This window comes from Cucumis melo, chromosome 9 (genome assembly GCF_025177605.1).
Source record: "Cucumis melo cultivar AY chromosome 9, USDA_Cmelo_AY_1.0, whole genome shotgun sequence".
Taxonomy (NCBI): Eukaryota; Viridiplantae; Streptophyta; class Magnoliopsida; order Cucurbitales; family Cucurbitaceae; genus Cucumis; species Cucumis melo.
This window is the reverse complement of record NC_066865.1, coordinates 2,819,643-2,832,624: the sequence shown is the minus strand read 5'-3', so window position 1 is coordinate 2,832,624 and position 12,982 is coordinate 2,819,643. Positions and strand designations below refer to the sequence as shown.

At 32.0% G+C, this 12,982-nt stretch overlaps 2 protein-coding genes across 2 annotated transcripts; both read right to left on the bottom strand.

The window, feature by feature from the left end:
• Window positions 1–574: 574 nt before the first annotated feature.
• On the bottom strand, window positions 575–2,073 carry LOC103498039 (metalloendoproteinase 2-MMP-like). Its single transcript, XM_008460491.3, has 2 exons — window positions 1,561–2,073; window positions 575–1,161 (listed from the first exon to the last, which is right to left on the bottom strand). Exons 1-2 carry the CDS (start codon window positions 2,069–2,071, stop codon window positions 731–733), a joined length of 942 nt encoding a protein of 313 aa, XP_008458713.2. The 5' UTR covers window positions 2,072–2,073; the 3' UTR covers window positions 575–730.
• A 3,887-nt stretch (window positions 2,074–5,960) lies between these two features.
• Window positions 5,961–12,346, bottom strand: LOC103498038 (ABC transporter B family member 15-like). Its single transcript, XM_008460490.3, has 7 exons — window positions 11,960–12,346; window positions 11,764–11,818; window positions 11,493–11,671; window positions 10,662–11,119; window positions 9,209–9,749; window positions 7,660–8,550; window positions 5,961–7,571 (listed from the first exon to the last, which is right to left on the bottom strand). Exons 1-7 carry the CDS (start codon window positions 12,221–12,223, stop codon window positions 6,204–6,206), a joined length of 3,756 nt encoding a protein of 1,251 aa, XP_008458712.1. The 5' UTR covers window positions 12,224–12,346; the 3' UTR covers window positions 5,961–6,203.
• Between the last annotated feature and the right edge of the window lie 636 nt (window positions 12,347–12,982).

The following is a 12,982-nucleotide window of genomic DNA, read 5'->3' as shown; positions in this document are numbered from 1 at the left end:
TACAAAATGTTTAATTGGCTACCATTTAGGGGTGATTGATCGAAGGGGGTTGGTTGTATACAAAAATCAAAGCTGAAAACTGGCCTAGTTGATTTATACTAAGGGAAACTGACAACGATGTTTAGCAGGTCGGTTTCGATTGGTTTTTCGAAACCTTTTAATTAAATTGACTACTAACCGTAATTTTAATAAAATCGAGCATCGAATGTCTCGGTTCGATCGATTTTGATCATTTGGATCAATTTTCCAGATGTCAATTGCTCACCACTACTGTCATTATAGTCTTTGACAAGCTGTATGGACCAAAAGTAATTAAAGTTGTGATGCGTGGAGCTTGAAGTAAAAAGTTAATAAATAATAAAATTGATGTGTTAAATTAGTGTAAATTTCTCTCTTTGAAACAAACAAGAAAAGGATCGTAAAAGAGACGTGTGTGTGTGTGTATATAAAGTACATTCAAACTCTTTTAGAGGCGTCTTCAAATGAAACACAAAGAAAAACTCAAGAATCATTAGATTTTTATTAAACCATGAATTGATGATCAAAACAATACAATGTCACAAAATGTTCTGATAACTATAAAAATAAAGCTTCACATCTCTTATTACAACAAATGAAATGTCCTGTATGTATGTATGTATGTGTGGATTATTATTAGTGAGGAAAAAAGAATTATTGGTAATATAGTTTAGAAGTGTAATACAAATTAAGTTAGACTCAATACTACTACTCAAGAAGTAGTATATAAAACCTTAATCCCTTCAATATCATCGGCATGTAAACCCTTGGTAGTTCCTCCCATGATGGATGGCCACATAATGGCTCCTTCCACCGAGCTGTGATGAAGGCCGAGAAGGTGTCCGATCTCATGCAGCGCCACCGTCTCCATATCGTAAGAATTAGGAACGGCACCATCGGCCCAATGCTCGACTGCGTCGAAATGTAATCGCCCATCTGTGGGGGCAAAAGCATGGGCTAACACTCCTCCAACACTATCAAAGGGAAAGCCATCTCCATGGTCACCTCTTTCAAAACTTACTTTGATGTCTGCATTTTCATAATTTGATTCTTGGGAGAAGCTGAAGTGAGTGTTCGCAGCCCATGTCGTAAATGCTCGATTCACTGGACTTATCGCCTCTGACGGAGTTCCGGGGAGGAATCCTGATTTACGTTTACTACAACTCATTAGTTTAAATTTTTCAATTCAACAGTGCTATACTATCACATTATCAAAATAAAATAGATAATTGACAATAAGATGAGTAATCTACTATATCTTTTTATAAAGATTATGAGGTCTCTCAGTTGGGAGATCTTTCTTCTTCCCTCTCTTTTGTATTTTTTTTTATTAACGATGAGGCTTACACAGATTTTTTTATTTGAAAATAAGATAATTTTTTCTTTCGTGACATTTTCTTTAAAAAATAAAATCTTCCCCGTAGAAAAAGATGAAAGATCTCAGAAATCTTAATGAAATACATAATTATTTCTTCTCTAATCCTTAAAATTCGAACAAAAATTGGGTGATGGAAAGAATAAAAATAAAAACATTAAACTTACCGTAAGTAAGGTGAGATTTTGAATTTGGCCATTTAAGGTTTCCTTCAAAGAAAGCAAAGTGGGAAACTTCATGGAAATGACCAATTATTTTTCTATGTCGGTTCACCAATCTCTTGCCTGATTTCATCCCCGTCCTTCCGTTGATAATATCTGCAACCCCACATCGAGGTTTTGACATTTGACTTATCGTCGAGTTGTCGAGAGTTCCCGTGGCCTTAAGATTGTAGTTGATTTGGTAAGTTTTGACGGCAAACTCTAGGATCTCATCAAACTCATCATCACTAGATTTAGAATGAATATGAACATCATTATTCATGTAGCCAAAATGTTGAAGGTATTTCTTCATTAGGTGAATTCCTTCCACTTTATCCCCTTTCTTGCATCCATTAAGGTTTTTTAGAAACACCAATCCATCCATAGGTTTTGGGTGAGAAGATGAGATTAAAGGGAAGAGGGAAACTATTAGAAAAAGAGTGAAGGTGAAGAATAATGATGGCTCTTGAAATCCCATAGCTCTCATTTATTATTACAAAAATTGATGGATGTTATTTTGAAAAGATCTTTGGCCCTTTTATATCAAATTACTTGAGACTTTTAGAGGTTTAATTTATAAATTTTCTATTGACTGGAAGTATTATTATTCTTTTGGGAAGAAAATTCACATATAATGGATGAGTCAAAAAAGCATTAGGTCTTTTAGAAATACATATAATCCCTCAAATGTGGAAGATATATAAGGCAGCAAACTTCTAGCTAATTTTAATTTTACCATCAAAATTGGTCTCTTATTCCACGATCGTAAATATATGTTTTTAACTAGTTAAGTTATATTAAAATAAAAGTTAAAAGTTATTTATTTTGGTTTAAATTAAAAGAAAAGAAGAAAAATGTGTACCAAATATGCTGGCATATAATAATTTAATGTTTATATACATCATAATAAAAATAACTCAAATGGTTCTACCACATTGATATCAAAGTTAACGGTTTGATATTCTAACAAAAAGAATATATATGGTTTAATATATATTTTTTTATAACAATAATATAGTACTTGGAATTTCTGTTTGTGATGAAGGTATAGGATTAAATTATGAATATTTTGACCTATGTTTTAAGTTTGAATGGAAGTTTATAATTCAAATGAATCGACAAATATTCCATGCATATATTTCTCTATTTGAAATTTTCAATACAAGAAATTTTAAACATAAGTTTATAATAACTTCTAGTTTTGCAATAAAATAACCAAATCGTTGCAAATAAAACTTAGAAAAAATCAATTTATTAACTAGCTAGCAATTAAAACCATTCACCTCAAATGTTTTTAATTTAATCTTTTGACAAATAAATAATTGAAGGTTCTCCATGAAAGGTTCATTTTAAAAAAATTAAAATTAAAATGGTATTTTCTCTCTTTTTCTTTTCTTTTCTTTTTTTTTTTTTCTTCCAAAATGTTGACTTATTTCATAATCTTTTGAGAGGTTTTATTGATCTATTATTTGATTTACATCAATTTGAAGTTGATTTTAAACTTATTTAGATTGACTTTTTTTAAATGTTTATTAAAAACATTTAGAAAATTAGTAACATCTATTTAAAATCAGATGTAACTCAAAATTATAACTATACAACTTCAAAAGATTATATGGAAATAAGTCAACCAAATGTGTGGTTATTGTTCTCTATCTTAATTAGTAGTTAAAGTTTCCTACCCCTATATAAAGATTTAAAATCTTCTCTAATATTCCTCGTCTAAAAATTTTATAAGAAAACATTTCTTTTTCGGGAATTATTATAACCAACTTAGTGATCGAGTTGGAGAAAAAAACTTTCTTCCTATCACTCCAACCATACCTTATTTATCACATTGTTAAAATTCGAAAACTAAAACTTGATTTAATTAAGTTGAATAAAATGTTGAGAATAATTTTGGCTTTTGACTACAATATAATACAATAAAACTAAACCTTAGAGATTTACTACAATATAATACAACAAAACCACACACATTTGGATTTACATAGAGTAGTCGTAACTTTTCTTATGTTTGAAGTGTTCAAATGTTTGCTAGGGTTATGGGTCATTCTATTTGTAAATGGATATTCTAAAAGAGGACTAGTAAAAATGTGACTAATTTTTCAACGTCAACAGCGGGTAAAAAGCATAAAGTAGAGAGCTTGTTTGAACCCTTAAATTTAAGCTTACAAATGGATTTCTTTGGCTATTTTTATGGAGAAATTAGTCCAAAACCAAAAGTGCTAATTAAACATGACACAATTGTAGCAATATGAACAAAAGGAAAAAAAAAATGGTTCTGCTTGATCATCATTTCCCTAATTAGTCCAAGTCCACATTGCTAATTCCCCCAATCCCCACTCCTAGTTTTCCTTTATTTTTGTTGTTGAATTTATACCAAATAGCCTTTCAATATGGTCTTTGAAGTTGGTCTTAAAAAGTCAATATTAATATTAAGTGTCATCGTAGTCGTCTCGGAGCTTTGTAGCTTTGTTAATTAAAACATACATCCATTCACTTTCATACTCTATTTGTAAATTTTGGGCAAAAGATTTTTTTTTATACTATGGAAGGTTCAAGATTGATACTATCGACACTATGCAAGTAAACGACATATAAAAAAAATTAGAAAAATCATAAAGCAATAGAAGCATTGGCACATAGGTATAGCGTGGTTTACAAATAGTTTTAAAATAAAATAGTGGTGTCTCTTGAATTAGAGCGACAATGATGATAAAAACATAATAAATCTCGTAATTGGTCGTTTTAGAAATATAGCACAAGACCTCTATATTTGTTCGTTCTAGAAATAGCACAAGGCCTCTGTATTTGATAGTCATAAAAATGTAGCAAAATCGTGTATTTGGTCGTTTTAGAAATATAACAAGACTCTATTCTTTGAACAAAGTGTCAAACGAGAGATTCAAAATAATATTTCAAAATCTTGATAATTATTGAAGTAATATGAAAAGAAAAGGGTAATTATAATAGGTAGCAATTTTTAGAATAATTATTAAGTATGTAGCAATACTTTAAAAAAATTGTAAATATAGCAAAATCTATTAGTGATAGACTTCTATCGTTGATAGATTCTTATGGTTTATCAGTGATAGATCAACATTTGTTACATGGTCTATTAGTGATAAACTCCTATCATTGATAGATTTTGACAGATTTTGTTATATTTGCAATTTTTTTAAAATGTTGTTATATACTTAATTATTTTGAATATAATCGCTACATTTACAACTATCCCAAAAAAAAAAAAAACATAGATATAAATAGACACACCGAAAGGCTTTGGTACTAAAAGTATCATTGGCATTCACACGACTTCACGTCTCGCCGAAGTTTCACTAGCTCTAATCCATTTCATAATCTTCCATCATTTTCATTTCTCAAGTTTTTTTTTTTTAAGATTTTTGTGGTTTTTCTAATTTTCAGAGTGCAATATTTTGAAGTATAGCTACTTATCTATCACAATTTTGCTTTAAATCCTATGGTTTGGAATTGTTGTGTAGAATGGAATGGTGAGTCACACAAGAACCAAAGTCCAATGTGAAAAAAGCCCAACGAAAGTAATGAACAAAGAAAGCCCAAAATAAAATCTTTGAAGTAAATAAAGGTTGGGAGGAAATCTTATATTAAAAGAAATATCAAATAAAATCTAATCTATTAAGAAGAAAATCAAACAAATAAAATGGAATTGAAATCTACTTATCTACTCCAATTCCCTCTTTATATAAATAATACAATCAATTAGTAATAATTCCTTCACCAACCATCCTTAAATTGGCTTATAATTATCGATAATATTTGGATATGAAAATAATTTACATCCGTATCTTTCTCTCTTCACACATATTAAATTAAAGAATTAGAAAATTAATTATTAAAAAGATTATAAAAACTTACATTTTTTTAAGCTATAAAAATTTACTTAAATGATAAAAGAAAATTTTCATCAATGAAAAATGTTTGAACTATTATTCCAATCTTAGAGAAAAAGAGAAATCTGTAACAAAAGTAAAATATGTATAGATCATGGTCTTAAATTTTCATTGACAGTTTACCGTGATTTCTCGTATTTTTTTTATGAGTTTGACAACTACACAAGAATGAATCAATATTTTTATTAGAACATAGAAAATCCTACCAAACATAAAAACTAAAATTTGTTATTAAATTAAATAATATATAAACAATACTCATTTATTTATTATTATTATTATTATTTTGTTTCTATAAATATTTCATTAATATCCATCACTATCGATATGTTATCAATATTTTTCCCTATTTTTGTAAAATTATTACCTCAATATTTACATAGACATCATCTAACATTTTAAGTCTTAGGTAGATAATAAGGAGTAAAATGATTATTTAGTTTAAAATAAAGAGGTTATAATATATATACTTTATAACTTATAATAAAATGGAAAGAAGAGAACCGAAAAAAACTTCACATGATTTACATATTGAAGTCCTCCCCTCTCTCCATTTATGAAAAACCAGCCCCCTAGATCATAAAATTAAAAATAACAATGTGGTTAGTCTAAAGCTACTAATTTATGTTCCTCAACATCCCAAGCTTGCTTGTTGAATTGAAAGAGAAATAGATTCTAATGGGACCTCCTTTGCAAATTTACCAAAGCATAATATGCTCCACACGGGCCCTTTCCTAACAATGAGGAGTGAGTCCCTGTCTCCACCACCTTCCCTTTATCTAAAACAGCAATCATATCACAATTTTGTATTGTGCTCAGCCTGTGAGCCACCACCACACTTGTCCTTCCCACCATCACCCTCTCCAATGCCTCTTGAACTACCTTCTCTGATTGTCCATCAAGTGCACTCGTGGCTTCATCAAGCAGTAACACTCCTGGGTTCTTCAATATTGCCCTTGCTATCGCAATCCTTTGTTTTTGACCCCCTGATAGTTGCAATCCCCTGTCTCCGCACCATGTCTCATACCCATCTTTTAGCCCTGAGATGAAGTCGTGTGCGTTTGATGCCTTTGCTGCTTCTATTATCTCTGATTCGTCTACTGTTTTTGAAACTCCATATATGATGTTTTCCCTTATTGTTCCTGCAAATAGTGTCGGCTCTTGGCTCACTAATGCGATATGTTTTCTTAGTGTTCGAAGATGGTATGATTTGACATCTCGACCGTCGATGTTGATTGTTCCTTTAATCGGGTCGTAAAATCGTTCAATTAGGCCAATTATAGTGGATTTTCCTGACCCACTTTGCCCAACCAACGCAGTGGATTTCCCTGCCTCAATATTGATTGAAAACCCATGAAATATCATTGCCTCTGGTCGAGATGGGTAGTTGAAATCAACATTTTTTATTTCGATTTGGCCAATTAATTTGTTGGGTTTATACCCTTCTGGGTCATCTGGTTCTATCTTAGTGAATCGATCTAACACGTCAAAAACTGATCCAACTGCCTCTGATCCTTTCGCGAGATCTGTTGTCATACTACCAGCATCAGCAATGACACGACCCGTGCTCACCAAAATCATGAAGGTTTCGAAGAGAGCTTTAGCGGTGGTTTGTCCTTGTGCTACCAACTTGCCTCCATACCAGAAATCTAATGCCCATGAGCAAGTTGTGAGACTTTGAGAACAACCAAGTCCAATCCCAGCATACCATGATTGCTTGATGCTTTCTCGTTTTGGGCCTTCTTGAGCTTTCTCGAGCATTTTGAGAATGCGTTCTTGTGAAGAAAATGCAGTGATTGTTCGAAGGTTGGAGACAGCCTCTGCAGCAAGCTTGCTACTTTGTTCTTGTGCTTTGATGGCTTTGTTGGACATCTTTTTTAAGAGTACTCGTCTTGTGTAGAAGCAACATATGACTAAGGGTTGAACAGCGATCATTACAAGTGCTAGCTTCCATGAAATTACAAGACCCATTGTGAAAGCTATGGTTACTGCTGAGATTGTTTGCACAATTAGAGCCATCCTATCCCCTACCAAGGATCGCACCTGCCCAAAAAGAAAGTGAAACACTGTTTAATTATAAAATATAATTTAATTGATTTTATATTTGGTCGATAAATGAATGTGTGCTTACCACATTGGCATCTTTAGAGAGTCTTGAGCAAAGCGCACCACTAGAATGCTCATCTTGATCAAACCAACCAATTTCAAATGTAAGGATCTTGGAAAGCATCATTTCTCGAACCCTTTTGGTAAGATATTCCCCCATGTAAGCAAAGTTGTAATGTTGGACAATGTTGACAAGCAAAGATAAGATAGCCAATCCAACAAAACAGAGCGCATAAGTCCTCGTCTTGGCTTTAATCTCCTCGTGACTCTTCAAGAAATATACAGAAATCATCGACCCCATTGCAAATGCATACAAAGGTTGCACAGCGCCAAATACTACTGCCCCACTGCACCCCATCAAAGCCTGCTTCCACTCTGGCAAATTCAAAGCCAATAGCCTACGAAAGGATGGATTTGGGAGTTCCTGTTCTTTCTCGATACTAGATGATGGTGGGGTAGTTTCGTGAACTAAGTCTGAGGCTCCTGAGTTGCCAGAGTTAGAATGGTTGAGGAGGGAGAGACGACGACTACTGGTGGTAGTGGTGATTTTTTCGATATGGGATGTGGTGGAAGAAGGCTCAGGTGGGGATTTGTGTTGGAGTTGGACGAGGGAGGTGTAAAGACCAGTTTGGTTTTTTATTAGATCATCATGAGGTCCCATTTCCATAACTTGGCCATCCTGGAGGACGGCAATAAGATCAGCATTGCGAACAGTAGAGAGACGGTGGGCGATGATGATGGTAGTGCGACCGACGGCAGCTTTGTCAAGAGCTTCTTGGACGATACGCTCAGATTCTGAGTCTAACGCACTCGTCGCTTCATCCAGAAGCAGAATTCGCGGTCGCTTGATTATGGCTCGAGCAATGGCAATTCTTTGCTTTTGCCCTCCTGACATTTGTACTCCTCTTTCTCCAACCTATGAAATAAGCTCCACTTTAGTTAACATGTAATAAATAATATCTTTTGTTTCCTTACATAAGTAAGGTGAGGAATCCAATTCATGAATTTAATGTTAATTATATATATATATATATATTTGAATATCAAACTATACATCTTTTGATTGTGTTAATGAACCATAGTGATTTTGGTCCTATTTTTTTATTAATTTAATAGTAGGAGGAATAATTGAAAAGAAAAAAAAACACCATTTTTTGGTATAGGATTCTCTTTATTAAAAAAAAAAAAAAAAAAAGAGTAGAAAAAGGTGAAATGCCTTTCATTTTTAGTAAAGAAAACATTGTTGTTAAATTATCTTTTCGAAAAGACCATTCATCCAAAATCTACTTTTCAAACTAGCACTAAGTTAAATACAATTCTTTTTCTATATAAAGTTAAATATAATAATATTGATCTATCTTAGTCTATGTTTTTAGATTGTGGTATTTTACTAAAAGAAATTTATGTTAGATAATTGATTTCAAAAATTATTTGAAATAACTAGATTTTAATCAAAACTTGTTTTACCAAACCCAAAATCTTTTTAAATCATTCAAAATGAAATTCAAACATTTATTTCACAAAAATAGAAAAAAATCAAATTTAGAAAAAAGAAAAAAAAGAAGTAAAAATACCTGAGTATCATATCCTTGAGGAAACAGAGAAATAAAAGAATGAGCATTAGAAGCTTTAGCAGCTTCAATAACATCATCAATGGAACCATCTTCTTTCCCAAACAAAATATTCTCTTTAATCGAAGTACCAAACAAAGCCGGTTCTTGACTCACAAGCCCCATCTGCGATCTCAGCCATTTCAATTGCAATTTCTCTATCCCAATTCCGTCCACCGAAATACTCCCCGAAATCGGGTCATAAAACCTCTGAAGCAGAGAGATCACCGTCGATTTCCCCGATCCACTCCCTCCCACCAGCGCCACCGTCCGCCCAGCCGGGATTGTGAGGGTCAAATCGTTTAACACCACTGTATCGGGTCGAGATGGGTAGGCGAAATGGACGTTGGTGAATTGAACCTGACCCGAAATGTCTCGGAGGATTTGACCTTCCATATCGGCCGAGTCTATTTTTGGAACCCGGTTTATGACTTCCATGATTCGCTCGCCCGCCGCACATGCTTCCGAAAAGTACTTTATGTTCGATAAGCCCGAACCGATTGATCTGTCCATTTCAATTTTGTTATTATTGTTAATTTTTTTAAATTATGATAAACAAACACAATTTTTTTAAAAATAAAATCCAATAGACTTTTTCGAATAAATTAAAATTAAATATTATTTTTTTAATTAATTAAACTAAGTTTACTTTTCCAAGACTTATTTAATTACTCTATTGAATCTAAAAAGAAAAAAAGGTTGTGCATGTTCACTACTCCCTATTTACTTTTTGTTTTCTCGTAAATAAGAGAGAGAAATATGGAAACATAATTTTTTTAAAAAAATTTATTTTTCATAAAAAAAATTTCTAATGGATCTGTTGTCCTAATTAGGAAGTCTGGTATTTTTAAAGGAAAAAAAAAAAACCTCTAAATGGGTTTCCTTTTTTTTTTTTTTAATATCAATGGATATTAATTCTTTTAATTAATTGTTGTGACTTTTAGGTTTGAAATTTTCTATTCTTAGATTCATCATTTATTTCACTTATGATCTGTACTTTAACACTTGATTTGGATAATAATTAATCAAGTTTGGAAAATTTATTCTCATACTCTTCGAATTTTATAAATTATATATTATATGTATTTGGTCTCTAAATTTTAAAATATATATTTTTAATCTTTAAATTTAAAAAAATAGATTTAGTCAATCAAATAGATATAATTAATATTTATTTTGTAATGGTTATACTTTATTTTATTTTTCCAATTTTATAAATAGAAAAATTGAAAAAAAATTATTTTTTGAAATTCAATAACCAAATAGACCTGTTTTATAAATTTTGTGAAAAAAGAAAGTTACATTTTTAAAACCGACTAAATTCTGATATTCCTAAAAAATATTGGGGACTGAAAAGTAATTGTCAATCCGTTTAATTTTTAATTTTAAGGAATTGATGATTTAGAGAAAAACTTACAATCCACCGACGGCAATGGCAGCTCCGACGGCAAAAACAGTACCACCTTGAGCGCCATGGTACATAACCATTCGACTTCCATACCAAGACATGAAAGACCAAATCGCGAAGGAAATTCCATTGCTTCCAATCGCCAATCCTTTAGAAAACCCCTGTTTGATCCCTAACTTTACCGATCCTTCTAAGGCCGATGAATATTCCGATATGGTCTTGTCTTCTCCGACGAAAGCGTACACGGTTCGGATCGATGAAATTGCCTGCTCTGCTACTGTTCCCGCCTTCTGATACCCCTCCATGCTTTCTCTCGCTAAACCCATTAATGTTTTTCCATAAAGAAGGCCCGGAATCACCAGCAGCACCGCGAAAGGTAATCCGACCACCGCTAGCCGCCAGAATAGCATCACCGCCGCCAGATAGCTCCCGACGAATATTGCCGCGTTCATTAGAAAGTTTGGGATCTGAGTAGGTTCAATTAAGTAAAAACAAAAATCACAACTCCATTAAAACTGTACCGTTCAATTCTTAGCGGAATTCTAAAAACCAAAAATAATTGGTTAAAATACAAATCATAAAACAAGAATTTGCAAAAACTATTATAGTTGGAAAATATTTGAAAGAGTGAAATCATAGTCGTAGCAGCTAAATGTTACACCATCACATTCCACAACCTTTCAAGTCTCTGATTTTCTTTTAATAAAAAAAAAAAAAAGAAAAAAACATGTTAACGAAAAGCAAAAAGTTTCATTCCTTATTTTATTTTTCTTTTGTATTTCACTCTATTAATTTTTTTATAGAAAAAAGGGGGAAAATAAGAAGAAGAAGAAGAAGAACCTTCTCGCTCAAGACATCTTGAATAATTAAGCTGTCATTGGAAACAGAGGTGATAACTTCGGAGGTGCTAGTCACGTGCAGATCAAAATAGCCAACATCTTGCCGGAGAACTGCTTTTAAATATCTCGCTCTCATTCTCGCTGCTTGTCTCTCTCCTGTTCTTGTCCAACAATATCCTTCTACAAAACCAATAATTAAAAAAGAAAAAGAAGAATCTTAAATATAAATTTAGTCAATGTCTCAAAAAAAATTTCTAAAACTAAAAACCCACCTAAAAAACAAGCCACAAATCCCCCACAAGCTACATACAACAGAGCCACTGCATTCTGTCTCCCACAAAAAAAAAAAAAAAATACATATGTATCAAATCAATCAAAAAATATTCCATCATTCAATAGTGGAGCCAAAAAAAGAAAATAATAATAATAATAATAATAACAACTAGGTGCATTATTCTAGTGATCTACCTTATCGATGTTGGTTACAAAAGAATCAGTAATCGAAGAGGCCGAAGAGGTATGACCGATGTTGTTCATGAGACGGCTAGAAACCACCAAAACGAGAGGGGTCGTGAGGCCGTCTCCAATAGCTCCGATGAAACCTAACGTCATCAGAAATTTGTCCACCGCGTCGGCATGCATGAAAATCGATGCCATCCACCAACTCTTCTTCTTTCTACTGTTATTACTATTGCTATTTCTCTTGGAGTCTCCTTCCTTTTCTTTCCCCATTTTTTGGTTTACAACGAAGCTAGCGGAAGGCGCGGGCGGGGAGAAGGAGTGGTGGCTTTTCTTTTCCAGCACGGCGGCGGTTTGGCCGGAAATTAAATTATGACTTTGTGTTTAATTGTTGCTATGAACACTTGTGGAAAAACCAAGCCAGGTTCTCTTTATATATAGGTGACTTCGACCTGTGTTTGTCACTTTGTGAATCTTTTTTTTTTTTCTCTCTCTTTTTTTTTCTTAAATCACTTTGTGAAAGTTTTCTTTTTTCTTTGTTATGCTTTAAATTACTTTCTCTTTTAAATAAATAATATGATTATTAGAAAATAGTAAATAACTTTCATTTAGAGTCTGAAACATAATTACTACTTTTCTTTCTTTTAACTTTTTTTTTTTTAATTTTAGTTTCTTCATGAGAGTGATTTTTAAAATTGCTATAATTATTCTGTATTTGATTAATTAAATATTTAATTTTTAATATGAACTTTGTTGTCATTAAGATTGGTTCGAACAATAATGCTTAACGGAATGTTTAAGCAGTGCTTTTAAAAATTCAAAAAACTTAATTATTTTTTAACATATTTTTTTATTATATAAATTAATTTAGATTCCGTTTTTTAAAAATTAAACACTTAAAACTTTATTTCAAAAACACATTTTTAGATTTTATTGTTTAAAGATAAATTATTATAAACGAAAAAAACATATCAAAAAATACTAAAAAATAAAATTTATATTGTAAATTTTAAAAATCTATCAAAAGCTAAT

Coding starts and splice junctions, on each gene's coding strand:
- LOC103498039 (XM_008460491.3), bottom strand. CDS start 2,071: ATGGGATTTCAAGAGCCATCATTATTCTTCACCTTCACTCTTTTTCTA. Junction 1,162..1,560: donor AAAATCTCACCTTACTTACG/GTAAGTTTAATG, acceptor AACGTAAATCAG/GATTCCTCCCCGGAACTCCG.
- LOC103498038 (XM_008460490.3), bottom strand. CDS start 12,223: ATGGGGAAAGAAAAGGAAGGAGACTCCAAGAGAAATAGCAATAGTAAT. Junction 9,750..10,661: donor GCCATTGCCGTCGGTGGATT/GTAAGTTTTTCT, acceptor TGAAATGGACAG/ATCAATCGGTTCGGGCTTAT. Junction 8,551..9,208: donor CTCAAGGATATGATACTCAG/GTATTTTTACTT, acceptor CTTATTTCATAG/GTTGGAGAAAGAGGAGTACA.